Below are 24,654 nucleotides of genomic sequence, written 5' to 3'. Positions count from 1 at the left end.
GGTGTACATTTCGTTTAGGACTCGGTGGCGTGGAACAGTCACTTCAGTGATCTCGGTCAGACCGCCGGGTGCAGCGCCCTCAGCATCGTCATCGCGGGTGGTGTTGACAGCAACTTTGACAGCGATGTTCCTGCCACCGACTTCTTTGCCTTGGAGAGCCTCGATGGCCTTCTGCTGTTCTTCTTCGCCACCAACGTCGACGAAGCCATAGCCCTTGCTCCTCCTGGGCTGTCCCCACCGCCTACGGACAATGCGGGCGGAGACAACATTGATGCCAGCTTCAGTGAAAAGGGAAGCCAGCCCAGCATCGTCGACATTGAATCCGAGATTGGCGACGAAGAGCATAGTTTTCGAGGGCTCGCCTACAGGGTCTTCACCAGCAGGGCGAGGGGGACGAGGAGCTCTCGGTTTCTTGACGCGAGGCTTCCTGGGAGCGGCAAATGCACCCTCGGCAGGAGCACTATCTGCGGTCCAATCAGCCGCAGCCTCTTCTTGTTGAGCCTCCTCCTCTGCACCAGGAAGAGTCTTACGCTTGGACTTGCGCTGCAAGCGAAATAAAAAATAAAGCGCGTTAATCGCGTGTAAAATAGCCGAACCAGCAGGTGAGTTTACATACGTTTGTCTTCTTTTTCTTTTTCTTGGGCTTGGCTGCTTCGTCGGCACCTGGGGCAGGGGTGTCTTCCGCTTTGACGTCGCCATTTGCCTCAGCCTCGGAGACTTCACCAGGGACGGCCTTGCTGCCACGTCTGCCTGGTCTCCTTTTGGCCTTCCTCTCCTTCTTTTCTTTGTCTTTCTGGTCAGCCGGCTTGGCAATCTCTATGATTACCTTACGACCGTCGAGCTCTTGGGCGTTGAGTTGGTCGACGGCCGTCTGCGCGGCCTCGGCGCTGTTCAAGGCGACAAAACCATAACCTGCTGATCTGGTACCTCGCAGGATGACCTGAGCGGAGATGCTAGAAGAGGATGGGTAAGATACATGTTTATGTGGGAGAAACGAGAGGAAAAGGCTGTGTATCCAAAAATAATGAACGGTGACACGTACATGTCGTCTTGAACAGGCGCAAAGAAAGCCTTCAGCCCTTCATCCGTGGTGGAGTACGCAAGATTGCCAGCGAAGACCTGAAAGAGAAGGAAATGAATGAGACGAGGCGATTGAAAGAGGAAATGAAAAAGGGAGGTGGCCCACCTTGAAACCAGGAGCTTCTTCGATGACATTGTCTTGGGTAGCCGGAGGCACGCCGTTTTCAGTGACTGGGGCGGCTGGGGCGTCAGACATTATGAGCGGTAGAACTGGGGATTTGGTGTTGGATGAACGCTGAAATGAACTTGTTGAACCGGTTTCTTCGTGTCAAACTTGAAGGTTAAAGAAAAAGAAAGAAAGTGGCTGGGATCCCTTTTTGTGATATGGCAGCCACAGGATCAGAACACTGCCAAATATTTGCCTTGCGTTCTTTTGACTCAAAGAAACCGTCTCAGCCGGCCCACGCATCGTTACCATGGCACCACCAAAGCGACAACACATGACAAGCTTCCCTGGAACAAGTCCAAAAATGAATGAGACTGGACCGCAGTTTGCAGAAAGCCAGGCAGTTCATCAGCGTTCATCACCGTCGCCACGAGTGCGGATATTTGCAGGGTCAGTCCTGGTACATGATGTTAGGTCTGAATCTGCTGTAATGTTTACATGTCATATAGACTCTCAGATAAGAGGTGGTCCAAAGAAAGCTGTTGCTGTCTTGCAAACGTGCTGTCTCTCAGGTACTACATGCTAGCGAGTGGCTGATGGTGGGACAAAGAATATACTCGGGTGAGGACAATGTCGTAGGCCCGTGCGCATGGCCTGCTTACATAAGTGTGTGTTTAATCTCATAAAATGATGAGAAGCCGTAAGAAATTCTCAACTTTCTTTTCGTCTCCCTATACGACGACGGTTCAGTCACTCTTTTAATCACCACTCTCTCTCATATAAACCCACAGACATTCCCTGGAGAGAATTCGCTTCCCAATGGCCGCACTCAAATTGCTCAACCTCCTTGCCCTGGCCTCTGTCGCCGTCCTCACTCTTTCTTTTGGCGCGACTCCCGTTAATGCCTTAGCTACTGACAACAGTCACATGGTTCGTCGTGCCTCGCACGGTCACGATGCCATCGCAAAGAGGAAACGCAGCACTTCCACCCAGCGCTGCAAACCAAGGCCTTCCTCTTCCTCCTCCTCGGCGGCTCCCTCCTGGACCCCTTCCCCTTCCCCCTCTTCCACTCCTCCTCCTCCTCCCCCTGCTCCCTCCTCCACTTCGTCCGTCAACACATGGACCCCTGCTCCCAGCAGCAGCTCTAGCTCTGCTGCTCCCGCTCCCACTTCTGGTAGTGGCAGTGGTAAATGGGGTCTTGGCTGGCCCAACGGCGACTCTACCTACTTGTCCAACTTCTTGCTTCCCGACGTCAAGTAGTCAGTCTTTATTCCCGTTTGCACTGTTGTTATTAGTATTAAGATTTTTTCTCAGCCTCTACACTTGGGGTCCTCAGTTGCCTACAGGTCTTAACCAGCTCGGTATCACTGGTGTTGCTATGCTCTGGGGTTACGATCAAATCACTCAGTTCCAGCAGACCGTCGTTGCAGGTTATGCCAACTACGTTCTTGGTATGAATGAGTGCGTTAAAAGTCATTTTTCTTTACCATATTTTCCACTGATTCCACTTTCTTCAAGGCCTAACGAGCCTAGCCAGTCCAACATGAGTGCTCAGGATGGTGCCAGCCTCTGGCAGCAGTACATCAACCCTCTTAAGGACCAGGGCTACTACTTGGTCTCGCCCGCTTGCACCAACGACCAGGCTGGTATGCAGTGGATGACGGATTTCTTTGCTGCCTGCACTGGTTGCCACGTGAGTTATGAGCATTTTCTCTCTTGGTCCAGTCCTCAACTGTCTCATCCAGGTTGACGCGGTTGCATTCCACTACTACTCTACCAGCGAAAGTGATTTTGCTACCTACGCCACTCAACTCCACAATCAATTCAATCTGCCCATCTGGGTCACTGAATTCGCTGACCAGGTACGATCCAGTTACGTGTTTGACGATGTCTGTTCTGACTATCTTTTATTAGGACTTCAGTGGAGGTGCGCAGGCAGACCAGAGTGCCGTTTGGAACTTCGCAGGAACCATCAAGCAATTTGTTGACGAGACTGACTGGATGGAAGCTGCATTCCCCTTCGGTGAGTACTCTACTCATACAATAGTGATTTTCTCTCTCTAACTTTCGCCATCAGGTGTCATGGGAGACATGCAAGGTGTCAACACTCTCAACCAGCTGCTTTCTGGCAGCAACGAGCCCACTTCTCTCGCCAGCTTCTACTTCGGCGCTTAAACGTTCTTGGATCTTTTGCATTATTTCATATTTTTTGGTCTTTATTTCTTCACTAGATACCCATTCATTTGCATCGCTCTCAGTTGGTGCCGTTTGGAAGAATGTTCTTGGCGTCTTAAACTTTTATATTCGTACCATGCTTGGATGTAATGTCCCGGCGCATCCTAGTCGTCTTGTTGAACAAGGTCACTTTTCTGCGTCTGATGTCTAGAATACGAAAAATCTGCATATGGCTTGGCGGAATGCCGTCTAGTATATTTTCTGGTCAGCAGGTCTGCGGGAGAGGACGTTATTGAAGTCATGTTCCCACCACCACGACGTTAAGCATATAAATACATGCGGATGACATTGAGGGATAAGAGTGCGGGAACGTCCAGCAATCCCCACAGTGAAGACATGGTTAAACATCTACCGCCAGCAATCAAGCAGCTTCTGACTCTGCGCAACCCTGATGCATGGTCAAGTCCGCCGTTAGGAAGGTTGCATCGCGTCTTCGCAAGCACTCAAAACGAGGCAAAGCGAAGGAATGCAGAGACCGGATGGCTCGTCCTTACAGTAAGTGCATAACCCTGGTCTTCCCTTCTTCTCATCTATTCAAAGCGGAAATGACAGACATGCACCCTCCTCACGGCGAACCGTCCCTCTTCTGTTGGGCACCTGTATCGTTTTGTGACCAGGTCTGATCCGACCAAGGCTGAATCTCGAAGAGATTTTACGGAAGCTTTGAACAAGGCTGCCCTTATGCGGGAGTCCGCGTTGAAGAGTGTCATATTCATTGGCGTACCTCGAGTTGAGCGAATCAGTTGTTTTTTTTATCAATCAAAGTCGAACAAAGTCCACGACATTAACTTCCCTTGACAACCCTAGACAATTCTATCTCTTACTGGACTGAAAGAAGCCCTTGAAGACGATGTCTACGCGGCTTTACGCAAGGACTCTCGGAGGTAAGGGGCTCCCGCTGCAATTATGGAGTGATTCGCAGCCTGAGGGGCCTCCCGAACAAAAAAGCTGACCAAGTGATGACGGGGTCAATCTACAGGGTGGGCACTCCGCAGAATATCGAGGCTACTATCGGAAGAGGGATGGCGTTATGGAACTCGATTTATGAACCGCATGCTGTCAAGTTGTACAACAAATTGGGGGCGCTTCATCCTGACTTCATATGTACGTCTTTTCGCGTTTCCTTCGTTCTGTCCCTTTTGCACGTTTTTTTTTGCCCTCGCTGCTCCAATCCGTTATGTTCCTTCCGGTGTGATCTTGGTGTCTGATTTATGAATGCATTGATTGAATTTTTCTTTGGAAATAGCGTTTATAATTCAAAGTTATGGCTCTGTACTGTCACCCATGCCTGGGGGAGATGCTGAACAGGGGAACTTGACCCGAGCTATGGGCTCTATAGTAGGCATTGCTACTCTCCGTGCCGAAGGAAGGGTCGGCCCCCAGTTGACGAGCCACGTATTCGGGCTCCTCAAAGCGCGCTATGTGGAGAATCAGAACGAGGAGGACAAGTACCTTTCAAGCGACGAAGGAACGGAATGGGTTGTACGTACCGTAGATGAGATTATGGATGCTATCACATCGGAAGAAGGGCCCCAGGTGAAATTGTAGATTTGTAAATTCAAGTCTGGTGATCAGATTTGCTTTCGAGATATCACGCGAGATTGATGTGTGTCGTGCTATTTGTCTTGCCAACTCAACGAGGCTTTCGTGCGTCGTGCCCACCTGCACGTGAGTAGGAAAACTCGTGTTCAAGCACTTTATCGATGAGCGGTACACCAGGCGTTTCTTGAGTAGGACCGAGTGAACCGGAGAAAAAATTTATACAGGCAGCTACATTACATATGTACAGATTGTGTCTGATGGTAGGCGCAAGGGTATGATGGCTGATGCAATATACGAAGAAAATGCACGTTTACTTTACTGTAAAGGATCATATACAAGTGCGATAAAAAAAAAAAAAGAGAGAGAGAAAGAGAGATAGTAATCAAAGACCGAAAGCCATGCAGAAGCGGTAAAGCATCGCTGTTACAGTCACAGTGTCCATAATGGGGGGATGCATCTAAAAGAGAAGTTTGTCAGTCTACGCAATCAAGCTTACCAAAGCTTGCTCAATGAGACGCACAATGGTACCCGCTCCAGCACTCCGTACAAAATGAAGCTCGCCATACACATCCCCAATCTGATATCTCGTTGGTCGCGTGGGGCGGAAGAATGCCACGACATTCCCCGTAGGATCTTGCAGCTACAGGGGCACAAGATCAGGCCACTTTGATCAGCAATGAGGGAATACTTAACGTACCACAATATCAGCACTACTGCCGCTTGGTCGCCAGCGATATGGCAGACCATCGGGGCCGTTAAAAACGCGAGCACCCTAAAAATTGTATGAGCGTGTAAACTAGAATTTTGACCGCACACAACTGACCTGGTGCCGAGGATCAGCTCGAACTAGATCAGCCATCGGTACCGTGTTCTAGAAGACAGAATCAGCATCAGTGATCATACTTTAAATCACGGCAGGGTTTCTTAGCGAGCACTAACCTTGCCAATGACTGCACGACCGAGACCACCGTTTGGTGCCCACTCAAGCTTGGCTACGCGATCCTCCTTGTTGGTGCGAACGGCCCTCCAAAGGGTTGTTGTACTTTGACCATTAGGACTGACCACAGTCTATGAGGAGTCACGTCAGTGTCTCCGGTAGGACGAACGGCGATGAGGGACACGAACTTGAAAACGATATAGTACACCCCATGAATTAAAGAGTTGGCTTTCGCGAGGGTCTTGGTTTGTCCAAGAGAGAACATCATTAGAGGAAGCGGAGGCCATTGTACGCGAGTGAAGATAGAGGTGTCTTGGCAAGATAATTTTTTGAGAGAGGCGTTGATTTTAGCCAGAGTCCGGATGATAAGTCAAGGGAGAGTGGGGTTCTTTTATAGTCCCGGATTTTGATAACATAGGTAAACTGTTCTTGTCTGAATGATGTAGATTTGTCGAATGGAACGTGGACATGGTGACAGATAAAGATGAATACAAGGCCGCAAACGTGTCGGCACGAGAAGCCAGGCTTCATTATGTCGTCTTGAGGTGTTCAGTGGAGCAAAGCTCCGATGAAACAATCCAGGTCGAGGCCGACATGATCGAGGAACAAACACGAGTTAAGTCATAAGCGCCGATGGTTTTTCCTTGCGTCGTGTGGATTGGCATGCAGAAGGCAAGCCACGAGACCTTCTCACAAGAGTCAAAGAACCATTGATAGCCTATGAATAACGGGAAAATAAGAAAGGACCTATCATGAGAAAGGGAGGGCGAGAAGACACGAAAGACGTACAAATCGATTGAAGAAACAAGAGTGTTCTTTCGAGATGCTGATGGGTGTTCCTCCACATACGTGCATGCGGCGAGGAAGCCACTTGATATGGCAGGTTGGAAGCAGTACATTGGCGAGGCCAGAAAAGAGCAAGAACGTGTCCCAGGGATGCGGAAGAGAAGCGGTAAAAGTGGACAGGGCGTGTCTGCAGCGTGTCGAGGAGGTGCCATATGTAGCACAAGGGACCTGGAGATAAGGTAGATTCATGCGAGAATTACACTATATGTTCTCTTCCACGACTTACTGGCCACACTCGGGCGTCTCGTGTGTCAGACAAGGAAAGACAAGGCTCAGATATAACCAATACATCATAGATACCTCTGTCGATATGGCAAGACCAGTTGCATCTTATGAAGCGCTTAGCACAAGATGGTAACCGCTGCACACAAAGTGCGGAGACTCGCGATCATACACTCTTGTTCATACTTTCCCTTGACACCGAAGTTTAATTTCCTGCGAATGAACTCAACCTTGCCCGTGTTTCCACCCCTTTGGGCAGATCTTGGCGCCCACATAACACTATAGATGTTTGTCCAAGAATACCACTTGCGCTCTACATGGTATAGACTATCATGCAATACCCACCCCGGTCTGCCCTAGTCACATCTGGCAGCACAGGCTATCTACATCCAGACGATATAGCGCTAGGCACAACCATCGTCCCTTTGCTCGACTCGGATGCGCTTTCGCGCCCGTGACCTGATAAGACCTTTCTGATTAAAAAATATTCGTGTTTGCATTTAAAAGTAGATGAAGACTTACAACACGCCTGCCCAGTTTCTCGAAGCTGATGAAGAACGGCCCGGGTCAAGGTACCACCTGCACCCCCAAAGTTCTAGCCGTGCCGATGACGGTACTAGCGATAGATTCGAGCTTGAGATGCTTGAGATGCTCGTCCCTCGCTTTAATTTTCGCGATCTCATACACGTGTTTTAAGCTGACAGTTCCCGCAAACTCGTGTCCGGGGCGACCGGTCCCTTTCTCGATGCCTGCCGCTTTTTTTAGCAGGTACGTCGTGGGTGGTGTCTTGAACATGAACGAAAATGTGCGGTCAGGCTCAACAGTAATTAGAGTCGGAGTAGGGATGCCAGGTTCTATGTGAGCGGTTTTTGCGTTAAACTCTTTGCAGAAGTCCATCGACTTTACACCGCGAGCACCGAGAGCTGGACCCACCGGTGGGGTAGGAGCAGCCTTTCCTGCTGGTATCAGCAATCGCTAGGATATAGTCAGACGACATCCATGAAATAGGGGTGATTAGATACGCACCACTAGCTGCGCTTTGGTCTTGAGAGCCTTGGACATGGCGAAGTTGGACTAACCCTTTCGTGTAACAAGTCCCAAACTTTTTGCGCAAGTGGTCGGAAGCAAAGAAACGGAGGCTGTGCTCAGGATCATGTTCCCGGCCGGTGACTACGAATTTGCCGGAGCTGGCCGGAATTAGCCGTGGCTGCCTCAGCCTTGACCATGTCGGTATTGCTGGTGGCGTGCACTCATCCCAAAACCGTAACAAAATCATGGATGCGGATGGTATAGCTCTTATACCTGGTTTTTTTGTTCACACTATCGAATGTGGGCGCAGTATCAGATGCAGCGAACAATGGTTTGTATTTTTCTTCGGCGTATCCCTCAATATCCCCCGTGATGCTCGATGTTAGGATGAAGCCATGCCACCTTATGAAACCTCTTACGCATTATTCTCCAACAGGAAGCCTGCTTTCCGCTAATTCCGAATGGTCCAAAGTGCTTGTCTTCTGACCTGCTAGTTCTTCAAATAGCCATGCCGCTATCGCATAAGTGTTTCCAGTATCTGAATCGATCCTCCCTCTCCACTTCTGATCTCTTGGAAATCAGTTTGCTCTTTGGTATCTGGAAACCCTGGAAGCAGGCGCCATCTGTTTTAGTACGTCACGACGATCATGTGTAGTGCATCTGACTGCCTACCCTGTGCCCATCGCAGACACATTCCTCCGAAGGAATCAGCGCGGTCTCGTAAGTCCTTGTTTACCCGTTGATAGCCCCTATAACCATCCTAGTCTTTTTCATCCTTCTCCGATCACAGGTGGCGGCTTGCAACCACCCGGCTACAACTGACTACGGTCACTGGGTATAGCCACTCCACTCTTTTCCCTGCACGCAACCAATGTGATCCCATGAGTCGTCCCATCCCGTGTCCGAACCTCTCTGGCTTCTACTCGGGGAAAACACTAGCTTCCTCCCAATAATATCCCCGGCTTACCTCATGTTTAAGTACTCTTCTGATGACATCTCTTTCAATGTGATGCCATCTGCCGCACAGTCAACGTACGGAACTGTCGTAGGCCCACTATCACCTGGATTTGGGATGTATCATGCCGTTTGAAAGGTCGATAGCGCAATATCAACGCCCCGTGACAGTATTCTGGCGGTTACTTACGCGCTGTTCTATCGACTGCCCTGCACCAACCGTTATCCTGACGATATGCATTATCGGATTAATGTTCGCCTAATCCGGCGATAGGGCTGGATATGATCCAGGTCCGAGTCACAAGTTCAATGCATGGTGTTGAAGTAATGCTAGTTCTCATCAGGATGTGTTCAAGTCTTTTGGAATTTCGCGGCTTTATGAATACAATGAACTTCGCAAATGAATTCAGCCCAAACGACATGCCGTTTCCTCGCTCAAAGTCTTTGCTTACCCCTTGCTTCGCGCCATCCCTCGACGCCCAAGCTAAATGTGGTTAGTTATCGTGATAGGATGAGACCATCTCTGCATGGGCCAAGCACATGTTCACGTTATAAGTTTTCCCTTTGATGGGCCTCGTGCATATGGGCAGATAACCAAGAGATGTCACGCTCGGTTCTACGAAGCCACCTGGATGTTAGAAGCACCTGGAAATAGTTTGGGTACTCGATCTGATCCGCTTTCTGCGCAAATCGTCCATACACCATCCTGACAAACGCTCGGTGGACAACATGTGGATCTACTGATGGAAATTAACCTAGTATATCCAACAAAACAAAATGATCTAATAAGCAAAGACAACATTTCCACTGTGCATAACATGATCCGTAAAATAGCTAATAGTGAGCATCGTGCCAGTACCTCGCCGTAGCATGTCATCAAGATGAATCCAGTTGGCTGAACGTAACGAATCCATCACCAAAGGCTACCAGATCCGAGTTCGAGAAAGCTGTGTGCACCACAGGTTCGGCTTGTTGATACTGCTGTTTAATGACCACGTCCTTGAAGCAAGCTCTCTGTATGTTTCCAGCGTGATACAACAATGAGTCCGCACCTTTGCCTTCCGATAATCCCATAAAATGACCGATCCATCTCGAAACCCTCTCAGGAAGAAGTTATACCGAGTGCAGCCTTTTGAATAGCTGGTCTCGAATTTCGTACTCGATGAGCGGTATCCGAACGCCAAGCATGGAGTTCTATCATAACCGCCCTTTCTACGATCGAATATTTGGATCTGAGAGTCCAGGTGTTTTATCTACGGAGCCCGCTGATTAGCAGTTTTACGAGAAACGAGAGTAATCGTCTACTAAACTCACTTCCATAACTGTAAGATTTGGTTCCTGAGGATGTACGTGGAGTTGGTTGACCTCATTGGAGAGTCGGACCGGTTCCGATGACCATGACCGTCGAAGATCCGTATTCCAGAGCTTTCTGCCTGCGCATGACACGAGGGCTTTATCATGATGGCGATAAGACAGTGCAGTGACGCTCGAATCATGGAACACCTTCAGTTTTTTCGAGGTAGTATCATTTAAGTGGCCATCTTTGATGGTCCACAAATAAACAAACCCATCATGACCACCGGTGAAAAAGTTCAGGCAGTCAGATTTCTCATATCCATGAGTGAGAGAACTAATTCCCCCTTTGCCCACTTCAGGGCGACGGCTTTGAACAATATGAGGTTTATGTGGAAGATCAACCAAACGACGAATCTTTTGCTGTTGTTGACGGAATGAACAAGGTTTATTTACTTGAAGTCAACCACGACGTACTTTCACGGGTATGAGAGATATTTGACAAGGCCCGCCATCGTGAGCCAGGACGATAATATCGCCTACAATGCATGCATCTTCCACGTGACGATAAATACCGGAATTAGGTAAAGAATCTAGTGATATTCGGTAACTTGCGAAACATGGATTGGGTTTGAACAAAATGGGACAAGGTTAGACTCACTGCTCCGTACGATGTAGAAATTGAATATCTGCCCTCATTGTGACAGTGGCGAGCGGAAGAGAGTCAGACGCAGGCACCAGAATTCTTCTTGCACGTCCGTACGGCTGCTTCGGCAACGAGATTTTGGTGAAATTATTCGTAACCGCGAATCGACGAGAAGAGCGTCTGTTGTCGGGATGCTGCTGTCCACATGAGTGATCACGCGAAACCTGGCTCCTACGATGACGGGGATTACTGAGCTGATCAGCACTATGCGGGTCCAAAACAGCTTGCTTCTCTAAACGATCTACAGTTTGCGATGGTGCAGGAGAACCGCTGTGCCCGACTATACACCCAGGGCGTACTGCGGGTGGTGATAAGTTTCGAGATCTTTCCGAAGGATTGGCCCTGTCATCCATAAATGGACTGTCGTCTGGGGATCCGATGTCGGCTGACTGGGCTTCAGGGGAAAACACATCGGGTGATGGCGTGAAATGTGAAAGATCCGCATTCGAAGCTTTTGCTTTACCCTTCTCTGATGAACGGTGATGAACTACCGCATCAGCGTCATCACTTGAGCTGAAAGTTGTATCAGTGTCTGAATCTTCGCCGGACCAATAGCTCGGTTTGTTCCCATGCAATGAGTCTATTACTTTTTCCTTTCTTGGCTCGGCATCGTGAGGTGTCCTGGCGGTAGAAGACTGGGAAGTACCGCAGAATGAGGAAGAGGGACTACGCTGCTGTATGACTGTGGAGTGTGACGTTGCATCGGGCAAGGCACCAATATCACCTTTCGGTGGAGACGACAAAGCGCCCGCAGAGTGGTAGGCCCCTGATGCACTTTCTTCTTCGATAATAGAAGGACATGGAGAAGGTGAACCACGACCAGGACGCCACGAAATGAACTGAATATCGTTGTCAGAATCATCTGCAGAGGAAAACTTCGGTTGCGGATGAGGATCATAAGAAATGTGATTATTAATCGTCCGCTCATGCAACGTTTGATACGATGAATTGCTTTCGGCTGACATGGATGTTGTTGCTGAAGATGAGTTACCATTAAGGGCTGTAGTAAGAAGCTTTTGGAAAGCTGCAATGCCCTCTGCGAATGACGTGGAATTCTGATTATCGACACAGGCGGCTACCGATGCTCGTATGGGAGAAATTGGAGCTGGTACGCCGTCAGGAACCAGTTGGTGCGAAAATGGAGCAATGATGGAGCAGTTAGACGGGTTTAATTGTGTGCGAGGATCGTGAGGAACAGAAACAGATGCAGGCTTTTTCCCTAAGCCGGGACTGGGAACGTCAGTTTCTTCTTCCGAGTCACTAACCATAATCGCGCTTTCAATACCATGGCCATTCTGAGAGGGATACAATCCTACTCGAGATTCAGGTTTACCGGTTTTCACGATACTAACGCGTCTTTCAGTGGACTTCATTCCTAAGGCTAGGGCCCGTGATGCCGACGAAGTGTATGAGCAAAGATGACCTGATCAGATCGTGCGACCGTGCTTTGGTGAGATGCTTTCGCCTCACCTTTTCCCGTTAGCTCATACACACAGACATCGGTCTTGGTAGTAGAACACTCATTCTTTGACGTGGATGTACGAGGAATATCTGTTTGGGCATCACCATGGCGTGACGTTCGATCCAATATCCTACATGATCTCAGTGTCTTGAGCAAAAGAAACTAGAAATAATGTGTATACCAGTGTAAAATAATTCCATCATCACTAAATACCAGTCAGGTAATCAGTGTGCTGGTGGGGCGGTGACTCACAAATAGACAGGATCTCCGATCACTCGTTTTCCAGAGCGAGCTAGCATCTCCTTGCGATCATGGACGAGGGAAGTGAGTTGGTGACGAGACTGGGGTAAAGGCGATGTTTTCGTGCCCCTCTGCAAAGGCCCGGGAAAGGCTATACGTTCTACGCCATGATTCGCTTGCGGGTCATGCTCACCGTGACTGAGACTGACGCTTTTCGCTGTATTTTTCAAGTCATCATGGAGGCCATCGTCCAGTTTGGACCTTTTTACAGTGATACTGCTGCTGTTGAATATATCGGAAGACAGACGTTTATTGACTTGTGGACCGTCCATGTGGTGTCAGGAAAAAGCCTCAGTCGTGTATAGGTGTATTTGCCCTTCGGACTGACTTTGAAATCTCATACTCTCGCCGTTCGGCATTTCATCCAAGCCATGCCATTTTATTACAGCCTGCACCTTTACAAGTGCTATGTGCGAGTATGCTTACACAGCTATGGAAGCTACGACAAGATATGTTGGCAAAGATTTGGGCAAAACACTACAGCTCGGCTAACAAAAGTCCTGATGGTCTGTGTCAACGCGCTTCGAATTGGACCACTGTCAAGCACAACGATGAGACATGATAAGGAATATGACATGGTCGTGCCACATACTGCGCTTAGTCCTCTTTTTATACATGATACGGTGACCGCACTCTCGACACCGTATGGGCTCCCTCGACTTGATCTCATTTTTGGCACCGCAATCTTTTTCACTTCAGTATTTGCCGCCAAGGTTCGTGTTTATGCCGCTGCTTACCTGCACAAATGTATTCCATGTCCTGTCGTGGAGGAGGAATATAGCTTCCTCCCCCTCCTCCCAGATTGCTGTTGGGGCCCTGCTGGTTCATCCCGGATGAAGAAGAGGAGACCTAAAGAAAATCAGGGTTGCCCGTCACAATGTGACAGCCGGCTTACTCCGTTAGAATATTTGTATTTGCCCCTGTTTATTTTTTTCTCAATACAGCAACACGCGTCGAGACTCACTCAGTCACTGGCGTCCAACAACTTCTCCTGAAGCCTGCCCGCCATGTCCTCGGATGCAGCTCCTCTGTCCGTTATCTCTGATATACTAAAGCCTGGTTCTTCCCTTCACCCAACCTTCCTCCTTCTTGTTGACGGCGCATTCACTATCCTGCTGGGGGTATTTCTTTGGTTGATATACTTGACGAAAGGCAATTTCCATTTCTTTGTATTGACCGGGATTGAACTTGCGCTATGGGCAAGCGTAAAATGGTGTGATAAATATGCTTCCGATCCACTTGAAATTTATTAATGCACAGCAGGTTTGTGTATGAACTCAAAAAAGTTCCGCCCGCAACGCAATCCGTGGACACGAACAGTACAGCTAAGAAGGAGAAAGAGCAATAGTGGGAGCAGTGGTGGCCAATTATTACAGGTAAGATCTACAATTTGTAGTTATATCCGTCATCTTATTTTGTTTTCGACTCCTTTTCTAACGACGTGTCCTATTATTTCCCTCGTACCACCGTTTTGTCCTCTTTGTGCTTGCTTGGGCTAATGCAAATACTGCACGGAATATGGTTATAGTCTGAATGCTATAAATGTGTGAATCTACTCACATTCCCTCTCGGTGCTATCAAGACCCTCCCTGAAGGAAAGAGACGTATCACCCGAAGAACCTCCCCCAGAAGGACCTAAGGCAGCAAAATGTTGTGCTTGATCAACGACCTCAGTTAGTCGACCTCGGAACGTCTATAGAAACTCAGAAATTTCCCAGAACGTCCATATAGGTATGCATTACCTTTGTCAAGACTTCTGATATCTCATTAGCTTGTTCATCGCTTAATCTATGCTTTTTCATAATTTAACAACTGATAAATTTACGAGTGCTACTCACATGTCCATGATCATCTTTCCGAACCCATACCATAGTCCGCCTGCACCCACGAGTCCCGAAAGCTTGACGCTACGTGATTCAGCTTTAAGTGCATTCCTAACTCTGGCACCAAATGGCGTAGGGATGCTAAAGTCTGCCCAGTCTCTGGTATACATCCTGGTCAGCTCGCGCTGCTTGTCATCAAATCCGTCCGCCTCACGAATACAGAACAATGTAGGCCAACCAAATTGGTATTGGAACTTTAGCAAGACTTTTGATCTACAATACGGACGCGAATTCACAATATGGGAAGTAAGGTTGAATGTTAACACGTACATCGCGTTCAGATCCTCCTCCAAGATGGCCCATGTCAGGAATGTCCACCTTGAACGTGCATTGTATTTTCTTGAGATTAGTTTAGTTCTAGATGACATCATTAGGATAACCTGAACGCGTGCGCACCTGATTCTCAGCTAGAATGGCGTCTATAGAGAAGTAATCATTGTCCATTACCGCGATTTTGTCCAATTGTTTGTCACGGTACGCGTTAAAGACATTCCAGTCGTGGTCACGGTCATAAACGCGACTGCCTCCCTATGCTTTCCCACGCTTCTCCTTCCTTCCGTGTGCATTAGAAACAATTTACTGGCTTTCTTTGAGCTTTAAAGTGAAGCATGTTCTCTGCACGGCAAATATCACTTGCAGTGAGGCGCCATTTCCGTCCCAATCTACAATATCATCATACGCAACGTAGTTTCTCATGTACCTCTCGGTTACAAGCAGCAGAGCCTCAAGATGACACTTTTCTCTCCAACTTCAAAAATACACCAATATTCCGAAAGCTAGCTGACAAACCTGAGGCACTCATTGCGCTGCGGGACTTTGCTGCTATACTGAAAGAGCGCGGTATGTCACCGAAAGCTATTTGTACGAACTGCTTACCAATTCCCTGGTCTCACTGTAGGTATTGATCCATCATCCGGTCCACCGTCAACAACTCAAATGTTACGACTGGCAGCCAACTCAGAGTTTAGAGAAGCAGCACAAAGAGTGGTAACAGAACTGAAAAATGCTGGAGTAGACTTGACATCTCAGGTGAGACCGATTTTGTCTACTGGTGATGGCCCACATCACTGACAACTACCAGGATGCCATGCAGGAGCTTATGGGAGCTTATAAAGGATCAAAGCCTGGAGGAAACTGATAAACAATTCTCGTTGTTCATGTTCTCATATTCTCATACTGTCTTCATAGAGTACTGTTGCTGTAAAGCCTGTAATTCTTTAGTCAGAAATCAATCACGTGATATCTTCGGATTAATCAACTGTAAGTGAACGTGAATTGTCGAGGAACGCCAACATCACGGAGCCAAAATCACAGTATTTCTTCAGTTAAGGCCTTTTCGATTGCATGGAATCATCGTCAAATGCTTCGACATCTTCCTCAGAAGCGCCGGAACGTCCCCTTCCATCAACGCCATTCTACTCTGTCGAATACCCGGGTTATGTTCAGTCCTCATCTGTTCCGCTCGCAATTCGTAGCTTGGGTGGCCAGATTAATCTGGACAGCGCATTCAAGCGTACCGCATCTAAACATGACGCCTTACTAGAACTCAACCTAAGGCCCGGGAACCCTTTCGCGCATCCCATTCCTGGCGATGTAGTGGGCACGAATAACATTGTGCTAAAGATTATCAAAAGGAAACGTCGGAGGCTTAATGATGGAGATCAACCTATCGGGGAGTACACTGCGGAGGCCATAGGGGTCATTCCAAAGACGGCCAGATTTCGCAGTATGTTATTCCATTGTTATCAATCAAGGGTGCTCATGTAGTGGTCATAAAAGGCATGGCGGACTACCAGTATCAACCTGACATGAATGATCCTTTATCTCAATTGCGTCTTGCTATGGATCGCATGGACGGTATGTTTCATCAATTTTTGTCGTATGTTCGGGTATTTTATGAGGCGATACCACTTAAGTCGATGCTATCCGAAACTACAGGATACCGGACGAAAAAGAAGACTATATTATACATCAACACGACGTATCTCCAAACCTTGACCCCGCGCTCGCCGAACAAAGTAGGCAACAAGCTCCCAGTCAAAGTAACCTACGCCTTTTCCCTCCTCCAGTATTTAGCAGGCAAGGTATACCGCAAAACTACAAGTAAGGTTCTTGCTTCAAAAGGGGTGACAGAATATTAGCCTTATCTAGTTGTCAGCTTCAAGGCGAACCCAGCCTCTATGGTCACTACTGTCGTAGACGATGAAACTGGCGAAGAGAAAAAGAGGCTAATCAATAAATCGAGATGGAGAGGTTACGGGCCCGCCACCATCATGTTCGTAGATCAAGCGGTGCGTAGTTCGACCCTTCCATACTCACAGAATTAAATAACGTCCCCAGATACCGGATGGTCCTCCATCCAGCGTCTTAGCCGCCCGTGATCAAATGGATCAGAGTATTCTGAAAAGCTTGCAAGAGGAATGCGTTTTGACCCATTCATACCGATGTTGGTTATCTAACTCCTTCATTAGCTTTTTGCCGAACGGCCTATCTGGACTCGGATGTCTCTTTTCAACCATTTTACGCCTCAGGAGGCACGAGAGATACACAAGTAGGGCCATCACTTACAGTGCTCACGCAAACTGATTAATCAGCGCAGCTCGAAGGCATTATTACCACTAGTATGCTATGTGTTTCAAGATGGGCCTTGGAGAGACACGCTCGTTCGCTTCAACTATGACCCACGGAAAACTGTGGATGCTCGCTTGTGAGTTGGTCAAAGGTCGACTCAGCTTTTAGTATTACTGACTTCAAATTACAGCTATCAACGCTTGTACTTCAGAAATGCAAACCACCCTATTGCGCGTCCTTCCGTGGTATCCCGTCGGCAGGAAACTCGATCTAATCCTGGGTTCCAATCTTACTCAGTTGAACAAGTGGAAGCACTAGAGGCAGAGAGACGGTAAGCACCCAGCCACTTTTATCTGCTTTCGCAGCTAAATGCGGTCAACAGAAAATCCCATATCTTTGATGGAGTCACACTCACCAAGGAGACTGCTGCCTTTCAGCTATGCGATATACATGATCCCATGCTCAAAGGGATGATCGAAGATGACGACGATCTCCGTGAAGTTTGCGATGTACGTTTTTTCGCTTGTCTTTTCGTTTACCTCACTTCTACGATCATACCAGGAACGTGATGGATGGTATAGTGCCCATGCATTCGAGAGGATAAAGATGGTGTTGCGACACAAGTTCTTTTCGTTGCTAGAAGGCTACGTCGTAACTGACGAAGAATGTATTGCGTTGCTCGGACAAGAACCAGGGGCAAGTAAACCGACCAGTATACACGCAAAGAAACTCAGAGCTGGAAAGCACAACATGGCCAAAGGGGCTCTGCGGCCTGAAGACGCAGCAGTACGTATAGTGGTGATCACCAGTATTTCATTAACTTATTTTCTTGGATAGGCTGCTCGATTACGGGCTACACTGGAGCGAAACGCCAAAAACTTGCAGGCAACTCGTCGTGGTGAAATATCGGGGAGTAATATGCATACATCAGATAGTCGGCAATGAAATCCATGATTGGATGTTTTGTGTGAATTGCTGCTGCGTATGACCCTAAGTCATAGTGCATAATCATAGTAGATGATACATAAAGTGCCAAGCGCACACGTCTAGCCCAACGTCTGGCCTGTGAATCCCCCTATTCCCAGCCTCAGTAGATACTCGTAAGCTCACGATGTTGTTGATGCATTTTGCTCAGCACGAGCCTTCCGCTGTAAGTTTATGTTTGTTGAGACACAACGATCTTGCAAACCAAAAAAGTATAACATACCGATCCGACCAGAGCAAACAGGGAGTTTTTGCGGTACTGTATGGATGAAAAAAAATCAGCTAATCTGGCGCTTTCAAGCACTTTGATGTCTGACCTTAGCATCGACCTATTAAATGATATGATTTAAGGTCATATTAGACATAATCGCAAGGATAGAGTACATACACCTTTCATTGAGCGAGTGCGGTAGCTCTTGGGCTTCTTAATACCATTTCGGTGCGCCTTCTTGTTCTGGTTGTGGTTGGTATGGCTGAGAACACAGTCAATACATCAGTCTGACAGGAATAGTATGTGTTCATACTTCTTGGATTTGGCCATGGCTTCGACTGGGTGCTTGAACTTGCTTGCTGTTTCGGCGACGTTTGCGATAGTCTTGGATAATACAGAGTGCGGTGGCTGAGAAACTGTGTAGTTGATGCGGTCAGAGTCGGCTTTTACCGCCATTAGTTCTCACGGATGTGCTGTCCTAATACAGTACTGATGAGACTCTTTCTGCTGGACTACTTGAAACTGGCAATCATATCCCTTGTTTCATGGTAGCCATTTTGGTTCTCACTCATTCCTTAATCCGTTTTGTAAGCACAACTTGCCGGGCCCCTGTCACAGGCTTTCCCGTTTTCGTCCATAAATTTGTCTTTGCAACAGCATACCGTTTTTGTGCTGGTGGTACATATAACTCTCTCGTCGCCTCGTTTATTGGTATGTCTACTACTCGGCCACGCATGACAGCGAGCAGGACGATCGTTTGCAGCTAAGGAGGCCCCAGCTTCCTTGATATCAAGTTACGTCGTTGTTCTGCGATCCCATCTGTCAGAAAGCTTTGGAAACAGACGATTGCTTCCGCTTAGAGGACATGCTTATCGTTATCGCAACTACCTCGATAACACATAGTCTGCTGACCTACTGGGTAATGGACAAGGTGATGAATATTATGAATGTACGGTACAGGAGCATGTGCAAATTATTATCTTCTATGTACATAAGATGCAGGCTTTCAAATAAAATCTTGCGGTCATGTACAAGAAGATTATCAGAAACAGGGTCTGCTCTGATGTTGATGAAAAAGACAGTGGAGCGGAGCGCCTTATAACTTCACGCTTATATGTATGGCACAAATTGGGAGGAGTCAGGGTTAAGTATAGAGATAACATGGAACTAGACTAGGGTTAGGATTTAAGCTTTTCCGGGTAACGGCCGAATGTCGCTCGGCCGACAACTATGTCATTCTTGTCAGACTATTTCCCCGAGTCCGAAGTATAAGTAGCTGCCAGACTCTATAGGTATCCCTACTAAATCTCCCGCCCGCAGCTTTCTAATTTTCGTAGCTTCAAAATGCCTGCTCCTGTATCTGGCCCGCGCACCCTGTACGACAAAATTTGGGACGACCATGTTGTGTATGTCACCCCATCACTCAACGTTGAGGTCTCGTTTGACCATGTTACTATTAGAGACATCAAAGAGGATGGCCTGGCTTTGATTTATATCGATCGGTATGTTTGGTGCCCTCCCTCAAGGACCCTCGCTGATCCTTCCTTTAGCCATCTCGTTCACGAAGTTACGAGTCCTCAAGCCTTCGAAGGCCTGTAAGGATTTCGAAGTATCTCCCACATGCCGCCGCATTAACTGCTTCTATAGGAGAAATGCAGGCCGAGCTGTCCGCCGTCCAGATTGCACACTTGCAACGGTAGATCACAATGTTCCGTAAGTAATATCACGCCATACCCCTGAACTGCGTGCTCATATGCAAATAGTACGGTATCGCGCAAAAATTTCAAGTCGGTGGATACCTTCATTGCTGAGCCCGATTCCCGTGCACAATGTGCCGCGATGGAAGAGAACGTGAAAGAATTCGGTTTGACTTATTTCGGGCTGACTGATCGACGTCAAGGTACTGAAATGAAAGCAACTTATCTGCCCTTCGAATACTCATGATTCTTGCAGGAATCGTCCACATCATTGGTCCTGAGCAAGGCTTCACGGTATCTATATCTATATTTATATATTTATATAGGTCTTGCGTTTACATATGATTTTCCCAGCTTCCAGGTATTACTTGTGTATGCGGTGATTCCCACACTTCCAGTACGTCTTTACTCTACTTTGTCGGCAAGGCAGGATCACTCAACCTTCAATCATTGTATAGCCCATGGTGCTTTTGGTTCACTCGCTTTCGGTATCGGGACTTCTGAGGTCGAGCATGTCCTCGCGACCCAGACGTTACTGCAGAAGAAGAGCAAAAACATGCGAATCACTGTGGACGGAGAACTCGTGGAAGGCGTAACATCTAAAGACGTGATTCTCCATATTATCGGTGTTATCGGTACTGCAGGTGGTACCGACTCTGTCATCGAATACGCAGGATCGGTATTCCGAGGATTCAGTATGGAGGCACGCATGAGTGCTTGCAACATGAGTATTGAAGCCGGTGCTCGTGCGGGGATGGTGGCCCCAGATGAAGTCACCTTCGCTTACCTGCGCAATCGTCCGCTTTCTCCTAAAGGGGATGCTTGGGATCGTGCAGAAAAATATTGGCGAACCCTCCAAAGCGACGAAAATGCAAAATTCGATATCGAAATCAAGATCAAAGCGGAGGATATCCCCCCGACGGTTACTTGGGGCACGTCGCCCCAGGATGTTGTTGCAATCACTGGCTCTGTCCCTGACCCCACGACTATGACGGATGCTGGGAAGCGTGCATCTGCCGAGCGCTCTTTGGTATATATGGGTCTCGAGCCAAACGTTCCCATGCAAGAGGTCAAGATCGACAAAGTCTTCATCGGCTCTTGTACGAATAGTCGTATCGAAGACCTTCGCTCCGCAGCGAGGATTGTTTTAGCAGCTGGGCCAGAAGCTAAAGTTGCATCCAACGTGCACGCGATGGTGGTTCCAGGGTCTGGCTTAATTAAGCAGCACGCAGAGGCGGAGGGATTAGATGTTGTCTTCAAGCGTGCCGGATTTGACTGGCGCGAAGCTGGATGCTCCATGTGCCTGGGAATGAATCCTGATCAACTCGCTCCCGGTGAACGATGCGCAAGCACTAGTAACCGCAACTTTGAGGGCCGTCAGGGTGCCGGAGGGCGCACCCACCTTGTCAGCCCTGCTATGGCTGCTGCTGCCGCCATGACAGGCAAATTGACCGACGTCCGTAAATTCCTGGGAGCTGATGCAGAAGCTAAAATCGCTGCCGGACCGCAACTGAAACTGACGAGTGTTTATGAATTCCTCAATGACCCCGTACTGCCATCACCGAAACCAGAATCTACAACCCATGCCTCAGAACCGTCTGCGCTTCCGCCTGCATCATCCCCTTCTGGAGTGGAAAAGTTTGTTGTCGTGTCGGGTGTTGCAGCCCCATTACACATGGAAAACGTCGACACTGATAAAATTATCCCGAAACAATTTTTGAAAACTCTCAAGAGGACTGGTCTCGCCAATGCGTTGTTTTTCGCCCTCCGATTTGATCCAAAGACTGGTGAGAAGACCGACTTCATCCTGAATCGCGCTCCTTACGACCAAGCAAAAATCCTCGTCTGTACGGGCAAGAACTTTGGATGCGGTAGCTCCCGCGAGCATGCTGCCTGGAGTTTGTAAGATTCAAAACATCACTACGCATTGTTTTTGATTCTGACTTTTTATGAATGCAGAAATGACTTCGGTATCCGGTGTGTGATAGCACCCAGTTTCGCTGAAATCTTCCGCAACAATTCGATGCAAAATGGAATGCTTCCTGTGCCTATCCCCGAAGCTGACTGTAAAGCACTCGCTGAGGATGCAGAAGCTGGAGTGGAACTAGCGGTTGATCTGGAAAAGCAGGAAATCAGACGATCGAACGGAAAGCCCGCTATACCCTTCACTGCCGATCCCTTCCGAAGGCACTGTCTTTTGAACGGGCTGGATGACATTGCACTGACTCTCCAAAGGGATACCTCAATTGAGTCATTTGAGCAGCGGAGGAGCGAGGTTTGGCCATGGTTGGATGGCTTTGGCTACAAAGGAGGCAAGATCCCTGTTGCTCCACCCAAGCAAACCAAGAAGAACGAGTGGTGAAATGTCAATGTAATGTGCAGATCTGAACCGTCAATGTACTTGTTATGTCGTGTAGGAATACCAAGGGAATTAACCAGATCTTCCCCATGTCCGTTTCAGTAAGAATGATCTAAGATCGCGCGTCGTGACGGTAGCATGTGGCGTAGTGGCGCTGCGGCATTATCCTCGTTGTATTAGTCTCCCTTTTTGAATGTCTGTTTCTGTTAACCCTCGTTCTGCTTTACTGGAACTTTGAACCTTTCAAATAACTTGCAACCGCCATCTACGCGATAAATGTCGCCTCCTACAACGGCTCCGCCCAAGTCTCGTGAGGTGCCGCCCAGCAAGGCTGCTCCGCCAGCCCAGCAACCAGCACCCCAAGTCAAGCCAGGACCCAAGGACCAGGTATCCAATACCCAACATCCTACTAAACAACCCACACAACTACCATATAGCAAGAAAGTCCCGCGTAGATCCAGCAAACCAATTATCAACTGGTTTCAGCGCAAACTCGCTGGTACCGTAAAGACAAGGCGGGTGTCGGATGGTTCACCTGTGCTCGCTCCTGTTGCAGAGGTGGGTTCTGGGCGCAAAGGTCGCAATGGCACAGCTTTACCAGTAAAGACACGTTCGACTCGCTCAGTTTCTTCTCCGTGGCCTCAACCATCTCGGGTGTCCTCACAAAGGAATGGTGTGGGTAACAATGGTGGAGCATTGGGTCAGAGCAGACGGGACGATATTCATCTTCAACGCAAAACTATATCTCTAAATGGCGACGGGGACTTTGATGAGCATTCGGAAATAGAAAGAGATGTTGAAACATCTACGCATCATTCTTCACTCGCGCGTGACTCGATGTGGTCTCCTACTAGTCCCTTAGAAGCGGATGAAGATGCGTCTGTCAGACCCCTCCCTCCCAGCGCGCCACCTTCTCCATCCCCTTCACACTCATCCTCGTCCTATATGTCTGACCCTAGGACCTTCAGGAGTATCGCTGCTAGTACAAAACCAACGACGTTGCTGAGTATCGACATGGCTCCTGCAGGTATCGGACATATAGCACAGGTCCCAGTCACACCAGTTTCTCAGATAGCACCTCGTTTTCCTCCTCACGTGCGGTCGTCCTCAACTGGCATATCAGCGGGGCATGTAGGAAGCGGTGCATCTATCACTTTTTCTGCTCTTCCTCCGTCTCCACAGTCATCTTCACGCCCGTCCTCATTTATGAACCAAGCCAATGCTGGTTCTTCAAGTCCAGGTGGTGGTGGGCCATCATCAAACTCCAACAATATGAATGGAGTTCAGGCCCCTCTTCACACTGCTCACCATCCCCGGAATAATCCCCGTCCTTCGTCTCCTCCAATGGATAACGCGTCGGTCCTTACTTTGGCATCATCGGCTTATGCTATTCCTGGCGCGCGTTTGACATTAGGCTCAGTTGGATCTGCTGCTCTGTTTGCTATGGGTGTAGGAGATTCAGTTTCACAGTTAGGGGGAAGCATGGCTGGAGATGGCGAGGGAGAGAATTCTAGCCATTTCCTTTTAGCAGATGACGATAGGCTCGACGTTTACGGCGATAGGGATGTGGATGCTAGCCTTCGAGCCCTTAGGCCAAGGAGCTCGCGAAGAGGCAGCTGGGAGAGTGAAGCGAGTGGTTGGAGCGCGAGAATATTGGGAGCTGGTGCAGGACTTAGCATGGGCAGCAAGAGCTTATGGACTAGCAATAGTGTGAGGACTAACGGTCTTCTCAGTGTGGAAAACGAGGAGAAGGAAGCTGCTGAGGAATCAAAGGACGAGGATAATCGCAACTCAAGTTCCAACTCGAGGAATAACTCTGTCAAGGTGCCATCCCCAAACACAAGACTTGCAGGCGGTGATGTCTCCCCAACGAAACCTCAAGTAACCGATGTCGAAAAAATGGTACTAGATGAAGCAAGTGCCCCTGAAATCGTTGCAATAGCACCTCCACTAGAGCAACGCGAAGAGTCGACAGAGACGACAGGGACCAAAGTTCCACCTGTTTCTGAGCAAGAGCAGTCCCAGCAGTCTGTAGAAAGCAAGCAGGATGACAGGCAGGATGCAGATGATGAAAGTCATCCCTCGACGTCGTACCGGTCGCCATCGAGTTCTTACGATTCTGGTAGGACTGCTAGTGATGGGGATCTGCACAGTTTGGCAGCTACGAATCGTACAGAGACATGGCAAAGCGCACTTTCCATACCAGCGCCCTCTACTCCTGTTGGTTAGATATATGG

The 24,654-nt window shown here is 48.4% G+C and overlaps 14 protein-coding genes across 14 annotated transcripts in view; 7 read left to right on the top strand and 7 right to left on the bottom strand.

Moving 5' to 3' along the window:
• The window catches only part of SERLADRAFT_413828 (uncharacterized protein), a gene marked incomplete at both ends in the record, with an annotated part of 4,125 nt that extends 2,699 nt beyond the window's left edge, over positions 1–1,426 (bottom strand). The window contains 4 exons of the mRNA XM_007315446.1: positions 43–543; positions 617–953; positions 1,043–1,119; positions 1,187–1,426. Coding sequence (XP_007315508.1) covers positions 43–543; positions 617–953; positions 1,043–1,119; positions 1,187–1,276 — 1,005 coding nt within the window. The remainder of the gene's footprint in view (positions 1–42; positions 544–616; positions 954–1,042; positions 1,120–1,186) is intronic.
• Positions 1,427–2,269: 843 nt separating this feature from the next.
• Positions 2,270–3,670, top strand: SERLADRAFT_382210 (uncharacterized protein; the record flags this gene model as incomplete). The annotated part of the gene is made up of 6 exons (XM_007315445.1): positions 2,270–2,445; positions 2,501–2,647; positions 2,705–2,879; positions 2,932–3,048; positions 3,101–3,209; positions 3,264–3,670. The coding sequence occupies 5 exons, from the start codon at positions 2,565–2,567 to the stop codon at positions 3,359–3,361; spliced, it is 582 nt and encodes a 193-aa protein (XP_007315507.1).
• Positions 3,656–5,067, top strand: SERLADRAFT_460788 (uncharacterized protein; the record flags this gene model as incomplete). The annotated part of the gene is made up of 5 exons (XM_007315444.1): positions 3,656–3,916; positions 3,974–4,150; positions 4,229–4,305; positions 4,401–4,525; positions 4,668–5,067. 5 exons carry the CDS (start codon positions 3,698–3,700, stop codon positions 4,967–4,969), a joined length of 900 nt encoding a protein of 299 aa, XP_007315506.1.
• A 97-nt stretch (positions 5,068–5,164) lies between these two features.
• On the bottom strand, positions 5,165–6,415 carry SERLADRAFT_460786 (uncharacterized protein; the record flags this gene model as incomplete). The annotated part of the gene is made up of 6 exons (XM_007315443.1): positions 5,165–5,420; positions 5,484–5,603; positions 5,661–5,735; positions 5,787–5,834; positions 5,903–6,031; positions 6,089–6,415. The coding sequence occupies 6 exons, from the start codon at positions 6,185–6,187 to the stop codon at positions 5,346–5,348; spliced, it is 546 nt and encodes a 181-aa protein (XP_007315505.1).
• A 793-nt stretch (positions 6,416–7,208) lies between these two features.
• On the bottom strand, positions 7,209–8,108 carry SERLADRAFT_460785 (uncharacterized protein; the record flags this gene model as incomplete). Its single annotated transcript, XM_007315442.1, has 3 exons — positions 7,209–7,427; positions 7,491–7,943; positions 7,995–8,108. 2 exons carry the CDS (start codon positions 8,028–8,030, stop codon positions 7,536–7,538), a joined length of 444 nt encoding a protein of 147 aa, XP_007315504.1.
• A 92-nt stretch (positions 8,109–8,200) lies between these two features.
• On the top strand, positions 8,201–9,168 carry SERLADRAFT_460782 (uncharacterized protein; the record flags this gene model as incomplete). Its single annotated transcript, XM_007315441.1, has 3 exons — positions 8,201–8,328; positions 8,384–8,717; positions 8,788–9,168. The coding sequence occupies 2 exons, from the start codon at positions 8,243–8,245 to the stop codon at positions 8,481–8,483; spliced, it is 186 nt and encodes a 61-aa protein (XP_007315503.1).
• A 27-nt stretch (positions 9,169–9,195) lies between these two features.
• SERLADRAFT_460781 (uncharacterized protein) lies at positions 9,196–10,740 on the bottom strand (the record flags this gene model as incomplete). The annotated part of the gene is made up of 4 exons (XM_007315440.1): positions 9,196–9,950; positions 10,004–10,204; positions 10,266–10,665; positions 10,722–10,740. The coding sequence occupies 3 exons, from the start codon at positions 10,269–10,271 to the stop codon at positions 9,828–9,830; spliced, it is 330 nt and encodes a 109-aa protein (XP_007315502.1).
• Positions 10,741–13,071: 2,331 nt separating this feature from the next.
• Positions 13,072–13,586, bottom strand: SERLADRAFT_460779 (uncharacterized protein; the record flags this gene model as incomplete). The annotated part of the gene is made up of 3 exons (XM_007315439.1): positions 13,072–13,248; positions 13,305–13,397; positions 13,450–13,586. 3 exons carry the CDS (start codon positions 13,538–13,540, stop codon positions 13,226–13,228), a joined length of 207 nt encoding a protein of 68 aa, XP_007315501.1.
• Positions 13,587–14,042: 456 nt separating this feature from the next.
• SERLADRAFT_460777 (uncharacterized protein) lies at positions 14,043–15,089 on the bottom strand (the record flags this gene model as incomplete). Its single annotated transcript, XM_007315438.1, has 7 exons — positions 14,043–14,219; positions 14,273–14,405; positions 14,455–14,500; positions 14,551–14,694; positions 14,750–14,808; positions 14,866–14,934; positions 14,992–15,089. 7 exons carry the CDS (start codon positions 15,037–15,039, stop codon positions 14,146–14,148), a joined length of 573 nt encoding a protein of 190 aa, XP_007315500.1.
• Positions 15,090–15,186: 97 nt separating this feature from the next.
• On the top strand, positions 15,187–15,847 carry SERLADRAFT_460776 (uncharacterized protein; the record flags this gene model as incomplete). The annotated part of the gene is made up of 3 exons (XM_007315437.1): positions 15,187–15,435; positions 15,494–15,624; positions 15,677–15,847. The coding sequence occupies 3 exons, from the start codon at positions 15,204–15,206 to the stop codon at positions 15,731–15,733; spliced, it is 420 nt and encodes a 139-aa protein (XP_007315499.1).
• A 28-nt stretch (positions 15,848–15,875) lies between these two features.
• SERLADRAFT_460774 (uncharacterized protein) lies at positions 15,876–18,138 on the top strand (the record flags this gene model as incomplete). Its single annotated transcript, XM_007315436.1, has 11 exons — positions 15,876–16,321; positions 16,375–16,452; positions 16,512–16,698; positions 16,754–16,886; positions 16,936–17,013; positions 17,067–17,146; positions 17,195–17,302; positions 17,357–17,497; positions 17,549–17,675; positions 17,728–17,952; positions 18,004–18,138. The coding sequence occupies 11 exons, from the start codon at positions 15,940–15,942 to the stop codon at positions 18,109–18,111; spliced, it is 1,647 nt and encodes a 548-aa protein (XP_007315498.1).
• Positions 18,139–18,272: 134 nt separating this feature from the next.
• Positions 18,273–18,691, bottom strand: SERLADRAFT_366956 (uncharacterized protein; the record flags this gene model as incomplete). The annotated part of the gene is made up of 4 exons (XM_007315435.1): positions 18,273–18,314; positions 18,374–18,409; positions 18,539–18,623; positions 18,675–18,691. The coding sequence occupies 4 exons, from the start codon at positions 18,689–18,691 to the stop codon at positions 18,273–18,275; spliced, it is 180 nt and encodes a 59-aa protein (XP_007315497.1).
• A 1,014-nt stretch (positions 18,692–19,705) lies between these two features.
• On the top strand, positions 19,706–22,507 carry SERLADRAFT_360155 (uncharacterized protein; the record flags this gene model as incomplete). The annotated part of the gene is made up of 9 exons (XM_007315434.1): positions 19,706–19,767; positions 19,822–19,863; positions 19,912–19,956; positions 20,009–20,074; positions 20,125–20,261; positions 20,315–20,352; positions 20,413–20,455; positions 20,517–21,960; positions 22,018–22,507. The coding sequence occupies 9 exons, from the start codon at positions 19,706–19,708 to the stop codon at positions 22,418–22,420; spliced, it is 2,280 nt and encodes a 759-aa protein (XP_007315496.1).
• A 186-nt stretch (positions 22,508–22,693) lies between these two features.
• SERLADRAFT_435182 (uncharacterized protein) lies at positions 22,694–24,646 on the top strand (the record flags this gene model as incomplete). Its single annotated transcript, XM_007315433.1, has 1 exon — positions 22,694–24,646. One exon carries the CDS (start codon positions 22,694–22,696, stop codon positions 24,644–24,646), a length of 1,953 nt encoding a protein of 650 aa, XP_007315495.1.
• Positions 24,647–24,654: the final 8 nt, after the last annotated feature.

Source organism: Serpula lacrymans (assembly GCF_000218685.1).
Source record: "Serpula lacrymans var. lacrymans S7.9 unplaced genomic scaffold SERLAscaffold_4, whole genome shotgun sequence".
NCBI lineage: Eukaryota > Fungi > Basidiomycota > Agaricomycetes > Boletales > Serpulaceae > Serpula > Serpula lacrymans.
Note: the sequence above shows the minus strand (reverse complement) of the source record. Positions and strands in the feature narration are given on the sequence as shown.